The sequence below is a fragment of the Myotis lucifugus genome, unplaced genomic scaffold (assembly GCF_000147115.1).
Source record: "Myotis lucifugus unplaced genomic scaffold, Myoluc2.0 scaffold_75, whole genome shotgun sequence".
NCBI lineage: Eukaryota > Metazoa > Chordata > Mammalia > Chiroptera > Vespertilionidae > Myotis > Myotis lucifugus.
The window spans coordinates 1,901,457-1,927,836 of NW_005871123.1; the positions used below are offsets into that span (position 1 = coordinate 1,901,457).

General features: G+C 36.6%; 1 protein-coding gene across 1 annotated transcript in view; it reads right to left on the reverse strand.

The window, feature by feature from the left end:
* EPHA3 (EPH receptor A3) overlaps positions 1 to 26,380 on the reverse strand; it is a 359,519-nt gene that overhangs the window by 110,113 nt on the left and 223,026 nt on the right. Inside the window, exons 4-5 of the mRNA XM_023755355.1 lie at positions 25,727 to 25,882; positions 24,701 to 25,036 (exon numbers count right to left, since the gene is read on the reverse strand). Of these exons, the coding sequence (XP_023611123.1) occupies positions 24,701 to 25,036; positions 25,727 to 25,882 (492 nt within the window). The remainder of the gene's footprint in view (positions 1 to 24,700; positions 25,037 to 25,726; positions 25,883 to 26,380) is intronic.

A 26,380-nucleotide genomic window follows, 5' to 3' on the forward strand; every position in this document is an offset into this window, starting at 1 on the left:
AGATTTCAAGTTAGTGTGCTTTAAACACATGAGTCTTTAACTCCTTTCTACTATAATCAGGATCTTGGGGAGAGAGGGAGTGATCATCATTCTTTCATACTTTCATTTAGAATATATTTAAGACATAGTGTTAACTTTGGGGGGAAATACAAAGGTAATAAGTCTGTGACCAATTCAGATACCCCCTATTGGAAGAAGTAACAGAGAGAGAATTATTAAAGCATGATCAAAGGCCTACCCTCATATGGTCCACACACGGCTGCTTTGGTGAAACTCAAGTTACTATCATGTCTCCAGGCTAAGGGGATAGCAGGCAATGGGCAGAGAGGAGAGTGACACAGGTCTGTGGAGCTGACTACTTAGAAAATGCTCATCTTATCTCCAGGAATCCTTACAGGAGGAATTTCATTAAGTAAGAGCAACCTTTCGGTATTCCCTAGACTAAACTGTGAAACATTTTTGAAAAGCATAAAATCTTTATTTATGGCAAGAATGTTTGAAATTCAAAAGATAAATGCCATTTGGAATGCAAGCATGTTCTAGGTATCTAATATGCAATGGGACACAGCTGTAATAACAGCCACTGAACCAGGGGCCTCTCTATATCATGTCATTAGTTGACTTGTTATAAGCTGATCTTCTAGCCCTTTTTATAAGGGCCACTGGGGTAAAAAATAAATATATCATGTACTGAACATCTGTGGTTCTGTCACAAAGCACCACTCAGATCAACTTTCAAGCTTATATCTTAGGTTACACATGACACCCTTTTAAAAATGGATCTTAACCAAATGTATAGATTAGGAAATCATAGGTCTTTATTTCCAAAGCACAAAGGATATAAAGAAGGCCTGAGCTGTGCCTTGGGCAAAACCAATGCATCTTCTTTTCTTACTGTTTTAGTGTATTCTTTTGGGTTCAAAACCATATGTGTACTCTAGGTAAGATTATGAAAGAGAATATTTTATATATGAGATGTTAAGTGAGGAAAGAAATGACAACTGTGAAAGCTATTGATGTAGCAGCAAGTCATCTCATTGTGAGACAGTATTTAAGAACTGCATGAGCATTTTTTATTTTTAAACAAACATTTCTGTTCCTATGAGAGGTTATTTCTTTCATCTTTTCAATGGTCAAATAAAAAATAATGCCTGTCCCCTTTAAAAGGAAACGGGAACTAAGTTAAATATTTTAAGTAAGAAAATCTACCAGTCATAAAATATTCAGAAAAATATAAGCACCATTAATCTACACAATAAAATGAACGGTGACAAAGGTAGTGTAGTTATGAGAGGTTTGTTATTGTAGAGTAGACAAGGAAGGAAGGAAGGAAGGAAGGAAGGAAGGAAGGAAGGAAGGAAGGAAGGAAAGAGGGAAGGCGGCAGGCAGGCAGTTAGGAGGCATATTAAAATATCTAGGCAGGATATGATAGAGCTAGGTTTATAACAATGGATGTGATAAGAAGCGGTTAGACGCCCATCATATTTTGAAGGTATAGTTTGTAGAATATGCTAATGATCAAATATAAGGTGTGAGAGAAAGAGAGGAGTCAAGGATGACTTCACTGACTTGATATAACTAGGAATGATGCAGTTTCCTTTACCTCAAATGGAGAGATCTTTGGGTTATTTGACCCTATATTGCAACAGCTAGTGAGGCAGTATTGGTGGGAAGCAATATATTACTCAGTGTTCCAACTTTACCCTTGGTGGCTTGTGAAATGATCCTAGGAGTTACATGGGCAAATATTTCATATCTAATTAGTCATAAATATTTAGTAAGTAATATTAATTTTTCATTAACATTAATATTAAAGTCTCTGTTAAATACATTTTAGGGAGTAAAATCTCTTTCAAATACATTTTAGGGAGAGAAAATAAAGCTTGATTAATGAAGTACATTGTTACATTATGAGATTTTTCATGGTATGTGTTGAAGCAAAATTCCTGAAAGTTGTAAGTTATCTACTGAACATTGGGGAATACTGTTGTATTGTAAAGACCTGGGTTTAAATTCTCCTCAGCCACTTAAGAGAGATAAATGGGGCTAGATAAGTAACCTCTTGAAAAATGTTTCTTCTTCCATTAATAATGACAATAATGCTTCAATCACAAGGTTGTTTTAAGTCTTAAATGTTAGCTATGAAATACTCAGTACAATGTTTGGAAAATACCTGACACTACACACTTGGGTTGCTACTTTAAATAATAATTATTCTTAATTTTGTGGCCATTCAACAGTTCCTTTAAGCTACCACAACTCAAAGACATACACAAATATATACCAAATATCTAATGCCTGCTAGTTTATCTAAATAAGAAATAGCCAGAGTAATGTTACCGCCTAACATGTAATTAAAAAAAATTCATTCAGTATTCTAAAAATTATAGCAAATAGTTGTAAAATACCAGTATTACAAGTGAAATGCATTTAAATGTCAGAAGTTTCTTAAGTATTTCCCAAGAAGACAAGCTATTATATTTCGACAAAATGTACATGCAAATTGACCTGAACAAAGAATAATGAATTATTCCTTATATCTAATTCAATTGATAGACTTCTTTTTTGAAACTAATTTCAACAGTTTTTTGTTTTGTCTTTTAATATATAGAGAGAGCAATATCTTTTAACTTTCATAAACAGGCAATATTTGTAAACATGAATGTCCTAACAAATATAAGCAGACAAAAATTAGCTGGTATAGAGTTATCTTATCAGTGCTAGGTTATGGCCATATACTTTCAAAACATGTTTATAATGATTATTATGGACATTTCTAAAATTTTGACATTTTCTTAATTACTAAGATAGTTACTTTTATGATAATTACTATCAATTATATTTTAAGACAGTCTAGTTTCAAATACTTAATGTGGTAACTGCTAATAAATTTGTATATTTCATGAACTAGAATGTTCCATTCCATACTAACAACAAAACAAACAAACAAAAAACTGGACTGATCAATAAGTGGATAAATGGACAAATAGATGGATTAAAAAAGCAAGACTGATGCAGAAAGTTTCACTAGAATATAAATGTTTGATCTCATCCCATTACTATAAATTCACATTTTTTACTAAGTGCTTATACAAACCAGTCATATTCAACTGAGAGACCATTCAACTACACATGCAGCTGTCATTTAATTTGTGTACAATTTAAAGTGTTTTATTTCGTTTCCTCTTCGAAGTGAACATTTTTGGTATAGTAGACTGATTTCTAGCATTACATCACAAAAATCACAAAAAAGATAATTTTAAAAATATCTTATAAAAAAACACATTAAGCCATAATACCTACTTTGGCTTTATCTGTGAATTCAAGATAAATCTGTTTCCTTGGGTGGCTTTACTGAGCTGCTGCTGCTTATTGAAGTCTCTTGGCAGCTGGCCTTGCCTGCCTTTTCTTGGCCAAACCAATCAATTTCATGCTGGTTTCTAAAAACCTTTAAGATCTATTAAACTGAAAGCTCCTTGAAGAGAGCAGCTACATCTTAATCATATCATCATTTTATCCAAGTGCATCCACCATAGTACCTGGCTCAACTAAGTGCTCAGTCAATGCATAGGGAACAGAAAAAAAACAACAACACTTAATCAAGTGTGATATTTATTGCCAAAGAAAGTGAGGGCCATCTTTGATCTTTAAGAATATGTTTGTTGCTAAATAATTCCAAATGTTTAATAAAGATATTAACTACAAAGTATAGATCACTTATAAGTAGCAAGCACTATAAATACTCATATAGGCATTTGTTCTTGTCTTCATCACATGTAAGTGTAAAATCTTTGCTAAATTGATATGATAGTTAAGATTTAAATTATCCAAGATCAAATAGTGTTGTAAAAATAGAGACTTTATTATCTCAGATCTGTTAGACTTCAGACACTTTCTTAAACTTTACTCTTTCTAGAACTTTGTATTGTATTTTTCTTGATAAATGCATATATACATATACACAAACAGACAAACACAGATACTAATATACATATCTAAATAATAAATTGTTGTAAAACCTAGTTCTTTATCTAGCTATTTTATGTTGGGACTTTACTAATAAGAACATCTATCTTCTTTCTACCATAATAAGAATTTATGAAAGTAGTTTAGAATGGGAACATATCTCATGCGAGATTAATAAAATTCATCTTTTAAACTTTTCAGGTAAAAACGTTTCAAATTAAACCAAATTATTCTACCATATTCATTCATATAAAGAAAGAAGTATGTTATCAACTATGAAAAAACTTTTTGAAAGCATTTTAATAGAAGGAAAATGAAACAAGGTTTATTTAGTGAAACAAAAGTAGAGAATCTTTTTCTTTGGCATGGTGACATCTGCATGAATAACTATGACATATATTCCCTCTTAGAGGAAACATACAATTATCCTCCATAGATGAGCAAAGATGAACAAACTCTGCCCAAAAGATATATTTAAAATAATATGATGAACCAATCAAAATTACATGAGATGCAACATTTTTCTTCACTATGTCTGTAGTAATTATTTTGGGGGCACTTAGAATTTTCTGCTTTTGTAAATATACTAAAATTACTAAAATATACTTAAAATTACAAATATTCTAGTAATTAAAGGAAAAAAGGTTGGCATCTCCTAAAATTTTGCAAAATCTTTGTTTTATGTCACAACATGGTCTCTGGTAAAAGTTTATTATTTTTAACTCTTTATCAAGAATAATTGTTAAGATATTATTTTACCACCTGATTTTTCCTATATCTCTATTTCTTTTCTTTAATCTTTATACACATGTTTTTATTCACTATCCCTTACTTATTCTTACCAATACCTTATATTTTGAATGTCTTCGGGTCTTGTACTAGCTCAGGTTTCAGATTATAGACCAATATCTCCAACTGCCCAATAGACATTTCTATTAAACCTTCTCATGAACACCTGAGTACACTCACAAAGTCAATATACATGTACATATGTGTGTGTCATAATTAAGCAAAAATGGCTTATTACATTGAGGATTGCTATAGATCACACATATGAATTATAAAAAATTGGGGTTTAAGCCAATTGCATCACATCAAAGTAGGGTGTTTCAGAGCTTGAACTCACGTTTCAATATTTATTTTATTTTATTTTTAAAAGGAGTGTCTATTTCTCATAGGTAGAACAAGATCAGCATGATTATGCTGGAAATGGGGCACAATAATTTAGTTAAGCACTTCTTCAGCTACACATGCTCTCTCTCATTTTATTTAGTCTTCACAACAATCTGTGTATAGTCATTATTATACTATTTTTTAAAAACAAAAAATATCCATTAACTTTAGTTTAATAACTTGCTTCAATTCATCTTTTAAAAAAATTGGTAATGAATGCATAAGTAAACCAAATTTAAAATTTTTCAAAAATAGTTACAAGAGAATCCAAGATGGCGGCCAACAAGACAGCAGTGAGGAAGGGAGTGTGAGTGAGTGAGGGAGCGAGATGGGAGTGTGTGGACATGTGGGGTGTGTGTGTGTGTGAGTGAGGGACAGTTACATTCCACAGGACTTTTGGGGGTTGGTGGCCCAGGCTCCCCGAGCTGGGCAGGCTCTGCTACTGCTGCAATCTCTCCTGGGGCAGCTGGCTCTGCCACAGAGACCGTGCCATCTTGAAGGGGAGAGCAGCTGTGACTGGGAGCCCAGCCTCACCTCCACCTGGGTAGACCTCGGACACCACCCAGGACCCTATAGTCACACCAGCCAGGGACCTGCTGCCTTGGCTGTGAACCCATGAACATCAAGATTCCAGCCTCCCTGTCTGCAGGATCCCAAAAAGTTTGTCTGGAGGAGACAAAATCATGACCAATTAGGGGTGCCCTGTGCCTTCTCATGGAGCAGATAGAAGAAAATAATTAAATTGAATTTGTGAATTAAACACAGCCCGTGAGACAATCTGTGGCCATAAAGGACAGAGGATGCCTGGAGGATGGTAGAATCAGTGACCTGGGCTGGCGAGAGACTTGTGACCACTGGAACTAGAGGGTCAAAGGAAACTGCACTTCATCAAGTCTGCATCCCGTGGGGACATGCATACACTCTACTGTGGAAGAGGGTTCACAGGGGTGCTGGCAGCCGGGGAATCTAGATCTACCAGCAAGTCCACAGCCATGGGACACTGTGCCCAGAAAGGCAGCCTGAAGTTCTCCCCTGGCCAAGCAGTGCCAGGGGGAGAGAAATGTGCAGCAGTGTGGTTTCTCTGTCTTTATATTTACCGTGATTTTACTCGCTAAACCCAGTACATAGGATCTTTCAATTACAAACACTCACTGAGGCTGCACTGCATGTGGAGGTGGTTTTGTGGAAGCTGGGGAGCAAAACAGGGAAAGGTGACCAGGAATCCAGCTCTGGGACAGTCCAATCCCTCCAAACCTAAACAGTCATTTTTCTCCTGAAGAGCCAGCCCCTCCTAGCAGTGAAGCTACACCCAGCCTCGAGCTCTGCAGGAAAACAAGGATTCTGAATACCCCCAGGGAGCCCTCAGAGATTGAGTTGAGGGGCCATTTGGTTCTGGAAACTAATATAGCAACACCACCACCAAAAGCCCGTGTCAGAAATAGACGCTTGTGTAAATAGGACAGAAAGCAGGCAGGCAAACAAAGTGAGCAGATTGACCCCGCCTGCCTAAAAACAAAGCTGTGGAGACAGACCCAGAGAAATGGTGGATTGCTGAGAACTTCAACATGGTGCTGACTACCCAACAAGAAACTGAGAAATGGCAGATGGAACAGTAGAGAGGGGTCTTAAACCAGCCCCCATGGGACATTACAACTCAGCTGAAACGAACGACAGTTCACTACTTCACTTTTTAAAATTTTTATCTTTTACTTAAGAAAGAAAAAAAAATTCTTTCCTTTATTTTATTTTATTATTTTTATTTATCATTATTTTTTAACTTTTTTTGGATTAGTGTTCTACATTCTATTTTTATCATTATTTTACTTTATCTCATTTTTTCCTTTTTGCCAACCTTTTGTTCCTCATTTCTCCCCTTTTCATCCTTTTTCTGTTCTGTTCCTGCTTTAATTTTTCTCCTTCCTTTCTTTTTACTCATTGTAGGAAATTGATCTTTATCTGCTTTATTGATGCATTACTATTATAGTAGTCTCTGTTGGCTTACTCATATATCTAATTTCCTCTCCCCTGCTCCAATTCCATGCACCCTTCACTTTTTCTTCACACTACTAGCCAATTTTTTTATGCTTTTGTTTTTCCTCTCTACACTTGCTCTCTTCTTCTCTTAATTGCTTAATTAGTTTACCCACAATACTCAAGCCTATTTGTTCTCTTTTTCCAAAAATAGATGAATATATAGATAGTTAGATCAAAGAAAGGGGATATTTATTATTTATTGATTATTTTTTTTAACAATTTTTTTTTATATTTTATTGATTTTTTACAGAGAGGAAGGGAGAGAGATAGTCAGAAACATCGATGAGAGAGAAACATCGACCAGCTGCCTCCTGCACATCTCCCACTGGGGATGTGCCCGCAACCCAGGTACATGCCCTTGACCGGAATCGAACCCGGGACCTCTCAGTCCGCAGGCCGATGCTCTATCCACTGAGCCAAACCGGTTTTGGCTGATTATTTTGTTTTTTACTTTTCTTTTTATCCACTCATTCTCTTTCTACCTTCTCTATACTGAACCATGGCCCTTTCCCCATACTTTCAAGTCCTTCACTTTACTTTACTTTACTTTACTTTACTTTACTTTACTTTACTTTACTTTACTTTACTTTACTTTATGCTCTGCCTCTTAAATTCAGTCCCCCCATTTTTTTCTGGGTATTTGTTGTTTGCAATTTTTGATTTATTTGTTTTGAGGAATTTCCTTACCATATACGAATATTCTTTTCCCCTTCTTTTTTCTTCTTTTTCTTTTCTCTCTTTCCTTTTTTCCTTTTTCTCAACATCATTTTTGTGATCTTTTCTGTCCCCTAATTCTCTTTTCTCTAGTGCTCTCCTTTATTGGGGTTATAGGTATCATGAATGCATTCGTGTTTTGTTCCCTCTGTGTCATGTCTTATCAAGTTGTATTTTATGCCTTTCATTTATTGTGGTAGAGAGTGAGCCACATAACCATACACCCTGAGAGGAGCAAAAATGGGGAGACAAAGAAACAGCCCACAAATGAACGGAAAGAAGGATCAGCAGAAATGGAAGTAACCAATATGGTAGCAAGCAATTTGTCAGAGAAAGAATTCAGAGCAATGACCATAAGGATGATGAAAAGAATGGATGACAAATTCAACAACATGTGTAAGAATCAAGAGGAAATGAATAAGAACCAGGAGGAAATGAAGAATGACATAGTTGCAATAAAAAACACAACAGAAAGCATCAACAGTAGACTAGAAGAAGCTGAGGACCAAATCAGCAAGCTAGAAGACAAAGTAGGAAAGAACACCCAAGAAAGAGCAGCAACTGGAAAAAAAAATTAAAAAGCAGGAGTAGAGCTTAAGGGAGCTTTGGTACAAAAGGAAATGAAACAACATCCACATAATAGGGGTTCCAGAAGGAGAAAACACTGAACAAGGAATAGAAAACCTGTTTAAATAAATAATGACAGAAAATTTTCCTGATATTGTGAAAAAAACTCACACAAGTTCAAGAAGAACACAGAGTCCCAAACAAGATAAACCCAAGAAGACCAACACCAAGACTTATCATAATTAAATTGGCAAACACCAACGACAAAGTAAGAATCTTAAAGGCTGCCAGAGAGAGACAGAAAGTTACCTATAAGGGATTTCCCATTAGACTAGCAACTGATTTCTCAACAGAAACACATCAGGCCAGAAGGGAATTAAATGAAATATACGAAGTCATGCAAAGGACTGAATCAAAGAATACTCTATCCAGGCAAGGCTATGATTCAAAATTGAAGGTGAAATAAGGAGCTTCATAGACAAAAAAAAATGGCTAAGGGAGCTTATTACCACCAATCTTCCAATGCAAGAAATGATAAAGGGACTGCTGTAAAAAGAAGAATTAGGAAAAGAAGAAGGAACACAGGCATAAAGAATAAAAATGGCGACAAACAAGTACCTATCAAGAACCTTGAATGTAAATGGATTAAATGCTCCAATCAAAGACAAAGGGTAGCTGAATGGATAAGAAAACATGACCCATATATCTGCTATCTACAAGAGACCAACGTCAGAACAAATGAGTCACACAGACTGATAGTGAAAGGATAAAAAAATACATTTTCAGGTGAATGGAAATGAAAAACAATGAAAAAAAACAGCTGGGCTAGCTATACTTTTATCTGAAAAAATAGACCTCAAAGTGAAGGCCATGACATGAGATAAGGAAGCCCACTTCATATTACTAAAGGGATCAATTCAACAAGAGGATATAACTCTGGTAAACATATATGCACCCAATACAGAAGCCCCCAAATACATAAAAAAAAAAAACTTCTGGAAGATATCAAGGGAGAGATCAACAGCAATACAGTCACAGTATGGGACTTTAATACCCCATTGACACCCCTGGATAAATCCTCTAAACAAAAAATCAGCAAAGAAAGAGCAACTCTAAATGACTCACTAGATCAGATGGACTTAATTGAAATCGTCAGAACATTTCACCCCAAAGCTACAGAATATACATTCTCCTCAAGTGCACACAGGACATTTTCAAAGATAGACCACATATTGGGACACAGGCAAAGTCTCTTCAAATTCAAGAAGATAGAAATCATATGAAGCATCTTGTCAGATCACAATGGCATTAAATTAGAAATAAACTACAATAAAACAACCACAAAAATTCAAACAACTAGGAGGCTAAATAGAAAGCTATTAATCAATGATTGGGTTACCAAAGAGATCAAAGAAGAAATGAAAGCAATCTGGTAACAAACAACAATGAAATCTATGGGACATAGTGAAAGAAGTTCTGAGATAGAAGTTCATAGCTCTATAGGCCTAACCGTAAAACAAGAAAAAATGGTAATAAATTATCTAACCCTACAACTCAAAGAATTAGAGAGTGATAAGTAAAGCTCAGAGTAAGCAGAAGGAAAGAAAGATCAGAGCAGAAATAAATGACATAGAGATTTAAAAAATACAAAATATCAATAAAACTAAGAGCTTGTTCTTTGAAAGGATGAACAAGATTGATGAAGATCTAGCCAGGGTCACCAAGAAACAAAGAGAGAGGACCAAAATAAACAAAACCAGAAATGAAAGAGGTGAAGTAAAAACAGACCCCACAGAAATACAAAGGATTGTGAAAAATTACTATGAACAACTCTACTCCAACAAACTGGACAACCTAGACAAAATGGACATATTCTTAGAAAAATACAAGCTTCTAAAACTCAATCAGGAAGAATAAAAACAAAACAAAAAATGGAATAGGCTGATAACTACCAAAGAAATTGAAGCAGTAATAAAAAATCTTCCAGCAAATAAAAGTCCTTGTCCAGAGGGCTTTACAGGGGAGCGCTACCAAATATTCAAAGAAGAACTAAAACCTATCTTCCTCAGACTATTCAAAAAAATTCAAGATGAAGGCACACTTCCAAGCTCTTTCTATGAAGTCATCATTACCCTACTTCCAAAACCAGATAAAGACACCACAAAGAAAGAAAACTACAGGCCAATATCCCTGATGAACATAGATACTAAAATCCTCAACAAAATCTAGCAAATCAGATCCAGTATTACATGAGAAAGATCATACAGCATGACCAAGTAGGATTTATTCTGGGGATGCAAGGATGGTACAATATCCACAAATCAAGAAATGTGATACATTACATAAACAAACTGAGAGACAAAAATCACATAATCATATCAATGCAGAAAAAGCATTTGACAAAATCCACTACACTTTCTTGATAAAAACTCTCAGCAAAGTGGGAATAGAGGGATCATACCTCAACAAAATAAAAGCCTTATATAACAAACCTACAGCCAACATCATACTCAATGGGCAAAAACTAAAACCATTTCCCCTAAGAACAAGAACAATACAAGGATGTCCACTTTTACCACTCCTGTTCAACATAGTACTGGAAATGCTAGTCATAGTGATCCAATAAGAAGAAGAAATAAAAGGCATCTAAATTGGAAAAAAAAGTAAAACTGTCATTATTCACAGATGATATATTGTACATAGAAAACACTAAAGACTCCATCAAAAAACTACTAGAATTAATAAATGAATTCAGCAATGTAGCAGGAAACAAAATTAACACCCAGAAATCTATGGCTTTTTTAAACACCAATAATGAACTCACAGAAAGAGAAACTAAAAACAAACAAACAAACAAAAAATCCCATTTACCATTGCACCAAAAAAATTAAGATACCTAGGAATAAACTTAACTAATGAGATAAAAGACTTGTACTCACAAAACTATAGGACATTGAAAAAAGAGTAAAAGACATAAATGGAAGAACATACCATGTTCATGGATTGGTAGAATCAACATCATTAAAATGTCCATACTACCCAAAGCAATCTATAAGTTCAATGCAATCCCCATTAAAATACCAACGCCATATTTCAAAGATCTAGAACAAACTCTCCAAAAATTCATCTGGAATAAAAAAAGACCCCTAATAGCTTCAGCAATCTTGAGAAAGAAGAACAAAGTTGAAGGGGTCATAATACCTGATATCAATCTATATTACCAAGCCACGGCTCTCAAAACTTCCTGCTACTGGCACAGGAACAGACATATAGACCAATGGAACAGAATAGAGAACTCAGAAATCGACCCAAACCATTATGCTCAATTAATATTTGATAAAGGAGGCAAGATCATACAATGGAGTCAAGACAGTCTCTTCAATAAATGGTTCTGGGAAAATTGGTCAGATAGATGAAAAAAAAAAATGAAACTAGATCACCAACTTAAACTCAAAATGGCTAAAGAACTTAAATGTAAGACAGGAAACCAAAAAAAATCCTACAAGACTCTATAGGCAACAAAATAGCAGACATATGTTGTAGCAATATCTTTATCGACACAGCTCCTAGGGCAAGGGAGACTAAGGAGTAAATAAACAAATGGGACTACATCAAAATAAAAAGTTTCTGCACAGCAAAAGAAACCATCAACAAAACAACAAGAAAGCCCACTGCATGGGAAAACATATTTGCCAATGCTATTTCAGATGAGGGTTTAATCTCCAAAATTAACAGAGAACTCATACAACTTAACAAAAGGAAGTAAAATGATCCAATCAAAAAATGGGCAAAGGACCTAATAGACATACAGAAGGCCAAGAAACATATGAAAACATGCTCAAAGTCACTAATCATCTGAGAGATGCAAATCCAAATAACATTGAACTACCATCTCACATGTCAGAATGGCTATGATCAACAAAGGACAAGTGCTGGTGGGGATGTGGAGAAAAAGGAATGAACCCTTATGCACTGCTGGTGGGAATGCAGACTGGTGCAGCCACTTGGGAAGACAGTATGGAGTTTCCTCAAAAATTTAAAAATGGAATGCCCATTTGACCCAGTGATCCCACTTCTAGGACTATATCCAAGAAACCAGAAACACCAATCAGGAAGGATATATGCACCCAATAGCTAAGATTTGGAAACAATCTTAAGTGCCAATCAGTAGATGAGTGGATTAGAAAACAGTGGTACATTCTACACAATGAATACTATGCTGCTGTAAAAAGGAAGGAACTCCTACCATTTGCAACAGCATGGATGGAACTGAAGAGGATTATGCTAAGCAAAATAAGCCAGTCAGAGCAAGAAAATATCACATGATCTCACTCACATGTGGGATATAATGAACAACATAAAGTGATGAACAAAAATAGATTCAGAGACTAAGAAACACTGAACAAACTGTCCAACCTCAGAGAGAAGGCGGGGGAGCGGTGGTAAGAGATCAACCAAAGGACTTGTATGCATGCATATTAGCAAAACAAATGGACAAGGACACTGGGGCAGTGAGTGCTTGTCCTGGAGGGTGGGAGTGGTGGTGTGGGGGTCAATCAGAGAAAAGGTGACATATGTAATACTTTAAACAATAAAAGAAAACAGGGGGGGGGGAAATACAGGAAAAAAATAGTTACAAATATTAAGTGGCAACACCTGGATTTTCTAACTGGACTTTTGACACCTCTCTTACCTCATTGACACATGTTCCAGAACTTCCTGCTCTAACATACAGACTCCCTTTTAAAGCTATGTCTTGGACAAAATTGTGACCAGAGACAGATTTTCTTTCTATTGGTTCATTTTAATTATTTGCTTTGCGATTGGAATGAAAATGAAAACCAGTTATAGTGGATGCTAACAAATTGTCAAGATAAATACTTTTAAATTAACAGTGATTAAATACAATCTTTCAAAGCTACATTAGAAGTTTAGGGATTGGATAAATAACTTCCTAATAAAGCAACTGAGATTTCAAGTACATATGAATATTGCTCAAATCATGTGAAATTTTGATTTTAAAAAAGTCATACAATCTGTGTTTTAGGCAGCCAGCATCTTACTAGAGGCCTGATGCACGAAATTCATGCAAGACGCTCAGCCCTCGCAGCCCCGGCTTCTTCCGGAAGGATGTCCGGAAGGAGGTCTGGAAGATCATTCATCTGTCTGGTCTAATTAGCATATTACTCTTTTATTATTATAGATCTAGCCATCTTACAGATTTACTTATTCAATCTCACATATATTTTATGCAAACCCTCTCCTTCCTGAGCCATAATAAGAAGAATATTCTAATAGTAAAGGCCAGGAATTTTTGAGTTATGTATTCATGGACAAAAGGATTAACCACTTATAGTTGTTTAAAGTTGTTATAAGGATTAAATGAGATAATAATGCAATAGACGTTAGGTCAATGCTAACCTTATCAAGATGACTTAGGTCAGCACCTATTACTGATGAAGCAGAGTAGAAATATGAGCTTCCCATCTTTGAGCTTTGGCATCCTTTGGCTTGGTGTGAATATTATAGAATTTTAGGGTCCTCACAATTCTTTTAATTTGTATACTATTGCAACTTTTTTATGGCAGACGATAATAAAGTCCTTGGAGGAAGGGATGCCCTTTTCAATTTAGGCATGGTGCAATATTTACAAGATTAAAGAATCAGAATTCTGAGCTTTATCACAGTTATTAACAGTGAGATAATACTTTTGGAGATAATATTATATGATAAAATAGCCTGAACTGTAGTAAGATTTTTGTTTTTGAGGACAGAGAATATTTTCTTTCTAAATATTTGCATTTGTTTAATGTCACAATTATTGTACATATTTCTATTCTCCAAGGGCTTATATTTAACTTAACTCTAAAGGAATGAGACACATTTAAAAATAAATTATATAGATAAAGATAATTTTTTATATTTACCATGTTTGATACTAAAATTTTTCTGTTGGGGAAAAATGAGAATACAAAATATTTCTGTCGAATACATATCTTTTGCTCTTGAAAGATGCAGTGAAGATGTCACAAGTTAACATTAAGTGGCTATTTCTTTCTTAATGTGTAGGTGCTTTAGTTAACACCATATTTCCTCCCCTAGCTCAGGATGTCATGAGTACCCTTTAGGAGAAGCCAGCAGGAAAAGAGTAGCCGTATCCATGGGGAGCATGTCTTCTCCATTAATGGTAGTGGTTTTAAAGGTAAGAAATTAAGTTGAGACAGTAATTCAGTAGATCCTGGAAGCCTCCAAACTGTCCCTATTTGCTGGTGTTCCATACAGTTGTGGCTTAAGCCCCTGTAAAGGTTCTGAATAGCTGTCAGGACAATGGATGGTTCTGCTTGTGTTCAGCTTATTGCTCATACTGTGCATATGTACTATGGCTCCACACCACAGTGTGATGGCTGAAAGGCATCATTAATGTGTTAAACGATGTGGAATGCTTCAGGCACACTATGACATGTCACTACAGAGTGATAGTCCCAGATGCACAGGTATCTGCCTCGATTACAAATCAAGAGGGGAGAAGCTAAATTACTACACAAATAAAATGCACCAGGAAAATATGTGTAGCCACATGAAATCTCTGGGCCTGATTCAGACCTTACTTGTTTGTTGAGAGAAATAAAATGTTGACTTTAATTCTTAGCATTAATTCATCACAAAAGTAAAAGAAGGGGGAGTGTCATCTGAGTACATTACTAGAGTCTTATCTCTATTGTTTCACAGTTGATTTTCATTATGTGTTAACATTCTGATTTACTACACTCATGCTACCAAACATCTTCCTTCACATTTGGAGAAAGAATCTATAATAATAAAAGCATAATATGCTAATTAGACCAGACAGCCGAACGACCTTCCAGACGTCCTTCTGGACAAACTTCCGGAACGACCATTGGCAGGGGTTGGGGCCAGCAAGCCTGCGCCACCAGGGCAACCATGGTGGTTGTGGAGCCCCCTCTTCCACAGGCAGTGGGAGAGGAGGCTGCATGGGCCTGGTCCTGGTCCTGGTCCCGGTGCTGCCCCTTTCACAGAGGCCATGGGAGAGGCAGTGCTAGGACTGGGCCCACCCTGCTGCCTGTCCTGGCACTGCTCCTTCTGCAGAGGCAGTGGGAGAGGTCGCTGCATGGCCTGGTCCCTGCGTCACCCCTTTCACAGAGTGGGAGGGAGGCATGTATCTGACCAATTTTCCCAGAACCATTGAGTCGCAGAGACTCAACCTCCCACGGCCCCTCCCCTGGCCAGCCTGGCCCCAGGTCACACCCCCACCAGTGGGTGGGGGGTGGGGCCAGCGCTATGGAGCAGTGAGCCCGGCTTCTGGTTGAGCGACACTCCTACCCTCAACCCCGCTCATCCAGAAGCCAGGCTCATGGCTGGCAAGCATAACTGAGCTGACATGAACCTCTCCCACCTCCACAGCGGGCGGGCAATAAGGAGTGAGGGGTCGTGGACTGTGAGAGCCCCAGACTGTGAGAGGGATGTCTATGTGCCAGCTTAGGCCTGATCCCCAGGGGAACCTGGACTGCAAGAGGGCACAGGCCAGGTTGAGGGACCCCTCCCCCCAAGTGCACAAATTTTGTGCACCAGTCCTCTAGTCACATATATTTTTCTGACATCTACTTTTCTTCCAGGGAACATAATTACATGGCAGCACATGTTTCTTTAGAGACTACACCAATATATGTCCATGGTTTAAGAGCAGATCCAGCTTCACATCTTTTCTATATTTATTTATTTATTATTTAGTTATTGTTAATCCTTACCTGAGATTATTTTTTCCATTGCTTTTCAGAGAGAATGGTAGGGAGGGAGAGAGGAAGGTCAAAGAGAAGGGTAGGGAGGAGAAGAGAGAGAGATAAGTCGATGTGAGAGACACATGGACTGGTTGCCTCCCACACAGGTCCAGACCTGGGCAGGAGTAAACCCACAACACAGGTACTTGCCCCTGACTGGAAACCCAACCCGGGCCACTTCAGTGCCCTGGGCTACACTCTAACCATTTAGCTATGCTGGTCAGGGCTCTACCTTTATTTTTAAACTAGAGGCCCAGTGCACCAAATTCATGAATGGGTAGGGTCCCTAGGCCTGGCCGGCGATCAGAACCAACAGGGGCCTTCTGGCTGCTGGCCAAGGCCTCCTTTCGCTGGCTGCCGGCCAGGGCCTTCCTTTGTTCTGCACCACCCCCAGGTGATCAGCGCACGTCATAGCAAGCGATTGAACTCCTGGTCTCCCAGTCGAACTCCCAAGGGGACACTTTGCATATTAGCTATATATATATTTCCTTCTTCAGAAATGGGCAAAATTGCCTGGCTGTCTTTGACAGGAGGCGTTCCTCTGTCATATCTATGTTATTTCTAAATCCCAACAGAACAACAAGGTGGATAGAAGAAATATATTTTAAAATCAGGAATATAAAATTATTTAGAAATATCTGCTTTATCAATGTAAAAAAATAGAGTGTGTTCTAAACTTAACCAAAGAGCTCTGATAGTTTAGGATTTATTTTTAAAAATGTGCATTGTTTATTCAAGATTTATCAAAAATTTCTATTTATTTTTTCCACTAATGGATTCTGTTATTTTGTTCTGTAAAACAACTGACCACAAAATCATAGGTAAAAAACTTTCTAAAATTGTTTATAAAAAAGTGAGTTGTTAAAGGTCCTCCCAAAATTATTGATTAACTAGTGGCCCGGTGCATGAAATTTGTGCACTCAGGGTGGGTTGGGGGGTTCCCCCAGCCTGGCCTGTGCCCTGTCACAGTGCGAGAGCCCCATGATCCATCGCCCCAAAGTGGTAGGCCCCGCCCACCCACCAGGGGCTCCTCGATGGATTGCCCCAAAGAGGTAAGCCAGAACCAGGGGAGGCCTGCAGACACCCCAGTCGGGCCTGCAGCAGAGGGGCCTCTCTGCATTACTGCTGACCCTGTCCCGACACTGCAAGTCCCTGCCCACCTGTGCCTGCTGCACACTCAGCCTGCTGATAGATCATTACTATGACAGCTTCCTGACCATTTTGCATATTACCCTATTATTAGTATAGATGAAATTTTTACTAGTACTGAAGTTTTGAATTATAGTCCCAGAATCACAAAAAATAAACAAAAAAGAAATGATTGAGTTACTAATTCAAAACTTTCACTTGGTGGATGATAATAGTTGAAAAATAAAAAAGAGATTTGCCTTTGATCATCAAATTTAATGTATGAGAGAGGCCATTCAGTCTAAAGTTGAGTAAGGAATGTTTTTATTATATCATGTAGACTCTAAATGCTATCCTTTTTTGAATAAATCAGTGATCCTTCAATAGGAAATCTAAATGAAAATAAAATGTATTCTCTTTGTTTTAATTAATAGTATCTATTAGTTATTTTTCAATGGGGTGACAACTGTGAAATTCTTGGAGTAAGATCAAGCACCTTAGAAAGTCCTACCAAAAGGGTTGGTTTCCTTTCCCTTCATATTTTTGTATCTGACTTAATTCACAGCTAATGGTTAATTTATTCATTATTATAGATAGGAACTATATTACCGATAGAATATGAAGGCAATCAGAATATCAATTTGTTTTTGCTAAAGGGACATTAGTGGAATAACTAATAAAAGTTGACTAATATCTGAAGATGAGCTCATAGTATGAAGCAATGTTAATGTCCTGATGTTGATAAATGTATTAGGTTATGTAAAAGAGAGTGATTGTTTTCAGAAATACACACTGCATTATTTAGGAGAAAAAGTGGCATAATATCTGCAATTTATCCTCAAGTGGTTAATGAATAAATAATATCTAGATAGAGAAGAAGATGGGGGAGAGAATGATAAAGTAAATGTAGTAAAATATTAACTTTAAAAAAATCTGGGTGAATTGTACATTATGTAATATGGTACTATTTTATAACATTTTGCAACATTTTCATACATGTAAACAAATCAAAATTTTGCAACATTTTCATACAAGTAAACAAATCTCATGCATTCAGAACTCCAATAAGGTAAACGGAAAGAAGAGGGAAAGCTCCATTCACTCCAGGGAAGTATCAGAGTCAGGATAATCTTCATAGAGGAAAAAAACAGTTTTAAATGTAAAATATTAACTTTAAAAATTATATATAAGAATTATATTTATGGACTCCATTTCCTGCTCTTTTCAAGATTAAGCATCTTAAAACAGAGATTAATTTAGATTACTCCTCCACTGAATATGTGTATCTGTATTCAATATCTGACTACCTACCATTGAAGTTGCTTGGTCTTCCATGACTATTCTTACCCCTTAACAAGATCTGTTTTCTCAGCCTGGCCTTACTGTGACCCAAACAACTTGGTTCCAGTATTGTGATACATATTCTTTCCTTCCTTCATACCTATCTACTTATTTTTATTCCTCAAAGTACATCCAAACTCTTCAAAGTTTTCCTTAAAATCCTTAACTGCCACTTTTCTACCCATTTAATTACATAATGTCTTATGTAGGTTTATTTGATTTTTTTTAAGTATATACTTAGATTGTAAATTTATGTGTGGCTCAGGCATATATTATGTGAAAATAAAAAAGCATTTAAATATGTTTGTTGATCCATTAAATCTTTCTACAAATATCTCAGTGGAAAGAAGATGCTGGGTGGTAAGATATTTTTATTTAAATGAATATATTTCATTTCCAACTCTCTTTTATCTTGGCAACTCAACATAATTTAAAGAAGACTATTTATTATAAGTTATGGCATCATTTATTTATAAATGTTATAACTAGAAATTTAAAAATCTAACAATAAATGTGGAGGAAAAGGTAGGAAAATTCAAAATAATTTAAAGATCAGCAGCATGTGAGAACTTCTTAAAAATGGAAGATAAACCATACATTACTCCTGATGTTAAAATCTAGTAAACTGGGGGAAATGGTGGTCTTAGTTGTAGAGAGGGAAAAAAATAAGGAGAAAAAGTGGTTTCAGGAAGAACATATTTTAATTTTCAAATGATGAAAATTTCCATTAGACAATCTTTCAGCCATTCAGTAAACATTTGAGTGATTACAAGGTGCTAGAAGGCATTGTTCTAAGTCTGAGAAACACAAATGTGAATATCAAATGAGGTCCCATCCTTATGAAATTTAACATAAAGACAATTTCCTACATGTAGGAAATTATGACTGTTGTCAGAAGGGGACTTGCTGAGCAGAAACCAAACTGCCTTATGAATGAGAGAAGAAAAGGGGAAGTAAGAATTACTTTATTTAAAAAAATATCTTATATTGCAAATTTGGAGAAAATAGGATGAAATTTTGAAGACTCAAACAACTTATAATGCACTCACACACTTAATGTGTGCTGCTATTGCTTCCGCTGTGATCTCAGTCTAGACGAAGAAACCCTATGTGACATAAAAGGCAAGGATTCTAGGTGAGGAGAGAGCACTTTCTTTACAGAGTCACAAGTCAAGGGAAGTTATGGAGTGCAGAAGGGGGGAAATTAGATTGAAAGAAGGGGAATGGAATGGCATTTTCTTTTCCCTCTTAAAATTTATGGTCTTAATAAGTTAGGATGTAAGAGGAAAAACACACTCCTGTGTCTCCTTCCTTTCAATACTCCAATCACAGAACACTTCACTTATGGTCACCAAGTGTGTGGGGATTTTTTCCACACCAAGCAATTCTACAAAACCAGCTGGGTGTCCTACAACTACAATTCAATCAGTTCTGACACTGTTTACCTGATTCTCTTGACCCCCTTTCAGATGCCAATCTCAAGTCCAGGATGTTATCTATACTTCTTATCCACCAGGAATTAAAAAAGGAGAGTTCCACAAACTTCTCCCTAGGTTCAATTAATTTGCTAGAGCAGTTCAGAGAACTCAAGAATACATTTTACTTAAGAAATTGTCAGTGTATTATAAAATAATACAACTCAGGAAGACACAGATGGAAGAAATGCGTGGCACAAGGTATGGGACAAGGGGAACAGAAGTTCCATGCTTCCTCTAGGCCTATCACATATCAGCATCTGTATGTATTTGCCAACCTAGAAGATTTCTGAATGCCCTCCTTTGGGCTTTTCAGGAGGCATCATTGCTTAAGCATGATTGATTGAATCATTGGCCATAGTTGCTTGAACTCTAACTTCAACCCCTTGCCCCTTCCCACAAGTGCATAGGAGGTGGGGCTGAAAGTTTCAATCCTATAATTACAGGGTTTGATTCCACTGACCTTAATTGCTTTGATCACTTAGTAAATTCCAATCAATAACATTAATTCAGGTGTGTTTGAAAGAGATTGTTATGAATAACAAAATATACCTTAGAAAAAAATGATCTTTGCAAAATGAAGGAGTAAAAAGTGGGATTGGGTTGAGGGAAGAGGAGAGGAGATGATAAATTTGCTTCACAGAGAAAAAAATGATCTTTGCAAAATGAAGGAGTAAAAAGTGGGATTGGGTTGAGGGAAGAGGAGAGGAGATGAGGAGGACCTCTTACAGAATACCCCTAGGAAATCCTGTGATATATGACTGAGAAGCAAGGACCAAGTTTATTGTGGATGGCATAGGTTATAGTAGATTTTCCCAGCAAAGCTCCTGTCTGTCTTGAAGGCAGCGTTTATTTTTGTAGCCACGTGCAGGAATCACAGGAGCATAGAATTTGAAAGTGTTGTGGAGTTGGGAGACTTAAGTGAAAGTTTGATCTCATGATGAAATGCTAAAGAAGCTTCTCGAATCTCAGTTTTTTCAGCTGTAAAATGGAAGTGGGAGTAGACCTCAAAATGGAATGCTCATAAATTTTCTGTGAGTGTCCCTATTCTAATCTGAGTTCATTGTATGTTATAAGGTAATAGGGGGGAAAGCAGATTTTATGATGAGAATAAACAGAGATGTATGTTCCCCTAATGTTCTAGAATGGCTGGTTCCAGAACTGAAAGGTAAATATACTCATTCAAGGAAGAAAACACGAAGTAGAAATTCATACGAAGTTATAACTTTATAGATTTTTGTTTTGCAATCAGCAATTCTTTCTGCACATGTTTGACTGATGGATTCACAAATACCACTTTTATGTAGAGGCCATGCTTTTAATCTCACTGACATACTTTGTGAAAGTTCAGAGAGCTGAGAACTAACATCAGACTTTACAGCATAATCCACTACAATGTAGAGGTGCCTTGTCATGTGCTCATCACGTGGCTTTTATGATATAATCAAGAGAAATAGTAACAAGCTCCTCTCACAAACTAGATTAAAAGGGACACACTCACATTTCCCCTTCATGGCCATGTCAAAGATAGAGTAGGAGGAATTTAAACTTTATGGCATCATATCTGTCACAGGCGTATCTATCTGGTAATATGGAGCTCATTTTTCAAGGCTACAAGTCCAGTAACCTTCACAAGAACAAAAATAAAGCAAAACAAAGAAACACTCTCTGGAGAAATGCATTGCTTCTAATCTTGTTTATGGATCTTAACTGTGGGGGTTTGAAGATGGAACAAAGACCTCTACCTCCCCAGGCACACACACAAAAAAATACATACACCCAGAAATAAATATCAAATGCCTAGTGATGCATATTGTAGATTAATTTGTGATTTTTTTAAAAAAAAGGGGAGTTGGTTTAGGAAGAGTAACTGATATCATCCCTGTTGAAGCTCTGTCTTGCACTGTGATTTGTACCTGGGAAGGCCAAAGCATCAACCCCATTTATTTTGAATATCTTGGCTTGCACTTGATCACCACTGTACCTATATTCATTCATTGTACATACGTGGGAGTATTTAGTTCTAGATAAATGTGTTGTTCGAAAGCCAGAGGCTGATGATGAGGTAGAATATAAGGAGTTCTTGCTTATTTTGTCTATGTTTCTGTTTGACTTAGGAGATAATTATAATACAAATTGATGCTCCCATGTTAAACAAGGTACTAAATCAGCATGAAATATAGGATTTGGGAAAGCCATTTGCCACATAATTATAATTTCTTAAAATTCCTGTGTTCCTTGCATATGAGAACCTATAATCATGTGCTACATACCAATAGCATTACTCTTCCCTCCCCCCCCATGGGAGATAGTTAAATAAAGTTAAGTAACAAATTTTTAAATATTATTAGTTTCAAAGTTTAAATATTATTAACTGATATTTAAACAAAATCAGCAAAGCAAAAACTTATGTTTGTTGATCGGGGATCTAGCTTCAAGTGGGAGAAATTACAGATTCCAGGAAGCAAGATTAAAATAATAAATCTGTGAACTCCCTTTAAAAGTCATGTCTTATCAACAAATACAGTTTATTTATCATCATGAAACCACTAAAAGTGTATGATTTTCATCAGCAGAGAGAATAGAAGCAAAGTAGGAATGCAAGAGGGGTTTGGAATCAGAAAGAGACACATTTGAGAATGTATCAGAGGTTATATTCAAAATATTTATCAACTAGAATTTCAGGGACATAGACCCCTCAAGAGGGAGGGGTTCCAGGACAGGGATCTAGAAACCCCTCTTATGCCAGGATTTACACTTTTAGTTGGTGGATTATGGGGGCGGTGTTTATGGGGTAGACCTGAAATACTGGGTTTAGGAGCCTACTCGGGGTACTGGAGGAATTAACTAGAAGAGATGCATTTCTATACTAATCTGCAGAAGTACTTAGAACTACTTCTAACCAATATGGAAGTAGTGCAACATTTTAACAAGTGCTGACATGCTGTATATATTGGCCCTTGGATGACACCTATTCATTGCTTGCCCTTAGTAGTTTAACCTTACTGAACCAGCCAAGTGAGAGAAATGAAAGTGATGAGTTTTTCTGACTAGTTATTGGTTTGCTCTACAACCTCTTCCAGCTGAAGGAGAACTTAGTCATCTCTCCTTTCTCTTTTCCTCAGGCATCCAGTATACATATCCCCAGAGCAAGGGCAAGTCCCACTACAGAGCAAAGGGACTTCCAGAATTTCAGCCACATGCAGAAAAGAAGCAGAGTTTGCATTCCATCCTGACTTCCAGCTCAGGGGTTAACCCACCTGGGAGGTGATTCAAGAATATGTAATTCTGCAGTTCAGGGTGCATGCTGTCTCTTCCTTTCCCCCTTTTTTGGCTCCAATGTTTATTTGTGCATAAATGATACAATAATATCTTTGCATTGAACTTTTTGAAATGTATTCTTAATTATGATATCTAATAGCAACAATTATGCATATAAAAATCTCTCGGCTTAACTTTGCACAAGTTTTGTTGGTTCCAAAGGAAACTTTAATATGCATTTATCAGTTTTCTACATTGAAGAAGTGAGTCTTATCCCAAAGGAGTATCGTTGGTATGTCTCTGTATACTCTGCAAAGTATAACACGTCTATATGTTTGAGAGACTCACAACTAAAATCCCATAAATAATTTTGAACATCAATTTGTTAAAAAAAACTATAAAAATGTCACACGAATTATCAGAGAACTAGAAAACACATAGAAGATTTAATGAGCGATTGAAAGAGTAAGATGTGGTAGCGGTAAATAGAAATGCGGTGGATGTAAGACAAAGAAAGATGAGAAATTTGTTTGCTTATTTCCTTTTTCCAATTCCACATCAAAGGGCCTTTGCTTACTGCCTTTGCTTGATGTAGCATTTATTTTTAATTAGGAAAATATTGTCAGTGGAAAATAGTTGGCGAAATTTACCCTAAGAAATTTGTTTTTAGATCAGTGCTTCTAAATGTTCTTCACCAAGACATCTTTTCCCTATGCTTCTCCACAAATTTCATATTTTAATTTTTTAAATGCAAATTGTAGCTATTCAATAAAATAGTTTTTCCTTATTTTTAATTAATCAGAGAATTATAACTTTCTAAGCAAAATACTCAGATCTTCTGATGATCATAAAATAACTGAATAACAACATAAAAATCTGATATAATTGTAACTAAGGTAAAGACACTTCAAATTTAAAAATACCCTACATAATCTTTTCACAGCTAAATTTCAATGTCTAAATTCTTTGAAATATGAAAATGCTTCAGTCAGAACCACACGTACCATCTCCAGAGCCCCAACTATTTAAAGATTCCAAATTGGATAGCCATGGATTAAATTAATTTAAAATAATCTAACAAATATGATTCATTCTTATTTGAAGATTGAATTATTCAGTGTACCATAACTGTCCAAAAGTGATAGAAGAGAAAATCCTGAAGTCCTTTCAAATCTTTGTCTTCCCACCCCTTCTTCCCCTCTCTGTTAAGACTCTTAATTGACTCTGAGATGCAAAAGTACTCACCAGCCTGATTCGTTGTGATGCTGACTGCAGCAAACTGTCGTGGTGGTGAGCTCAGCTCTGACACCCCGTTAATGGCATCGATTTCAAAGGTGTAGTTAGTGTGTGCCAGGAGATCTGTCACTGTCACCGTGGTGTTGGTGAGTCCAAACTGTCGAGGGAGGAAGCGAACATTTGGGCTGCATGGCTCACACTGTTTTACATTCCACCCACATTTTTTACATATGATGTTGAAGGTAACATCTTTCCGGCCTCCTGTGTCCAGGGGCCAACTCCAGTCGAGGATAACCGAGGTCTCGTTTATATTAGAGATAACATTTCTTGGTGCAGATGGAGGTCCTGCAAAGTAGTTCAACAAAGATTAATGAGCCTCACTTCTGGATTCTACTACAAGGGAAAGAGATAGTTTACAATGGGACTGAAAGAGGTAAATAACCATCTTGTCTTTATTACATATTTTAATTTGTCCTTAGAGAATCCATGAGATTATAGACATGGATTCAAGAACACTGTTCTCTCCAAGCTATGGGTGAGGGAGATGTGACTCAAGGTTGAATATGCATTCAGAAAGCCCAACAAAGGTATTTACCATTAAACTCAATGCCCTTGTGAATAGTTATGAAATCTGTAGTGTTACTTTTATAAATCTTAGTCCTCTTCCTGATGACCTATGACCAACATGTAGCAAGAGGGAATCGAAATGCAAAAATACAAATCCCATGCTTACAATCTCGCCTATCCTGTCTAATAAAAAGCAAAATCTAAAAAAGATACAGAGAGTTTTCCGGTCCTGTTGCAGTAGGTGCTTTATAAATCAATTCATGTGAGAAATGTTGCATTTGTGGTGAGCCAAGCATGGAGAGTGAAGCAGAGAAAGCTCTCAATTTGCACATGGGTAGCACAAGTAAATGGGCCAAATGCTTAAAAACAAACAAAAAACAAAATACAAGAAGCAAAAACCCAACAATAACACAATAAAAAACAAAATAAAACAAACATGGATGCATGGGTTGCAGCAAAACTACTCACGGGTACAAGCCATGGATGGAGGGTCTTTGTCTGCTCGGAAGTAATTATTCTCACACCTGCAGTTCATTGAACCATCTTCCTGAGTAGAACTGTGAGGTGGGCACTTAGCACACTTCGTGTTACCGTCCGCAGCCTTGTAGAAACCGGGTGGACAAGCTACAAACAAAATAACTCTTTTAAACTTCTGTAATTATTTTGAAAACACATTTTTAAAAAATATGTTAAACAGAGTTTCGGATGTTAGGGCATGCATTCACTCTGAATCAAAATTCATTTTTCCTTCCAGCCTTTACAGAAGCAAATAACATGGCCCAGTGTAGTTTCTCCACAATATACATTTGAATTTGCACCAAATGTTAAAGAAAAAAACACACACCCACAAGATTTAGATTATTTTGGCACCAGGGTGTGATGAAATTTCCAGCTCATGTTTTCACAGCTTTACTTGGCATTGGAATATTTGTGGAGAAAATAAAGCAAAGCCATGTCATCATGTAGCCATTCCCTTTTAAAACATGATGCAATGTGTACACGATCTGCACTACAGTTAGCACCGTCATTGTGGGCATGTGAAACACAGACTTCATTCTTATATTATTACTTATTAATTATATGGTAATGGCCTAAAATAAAGAGTGAAATATAGCTCCTGTC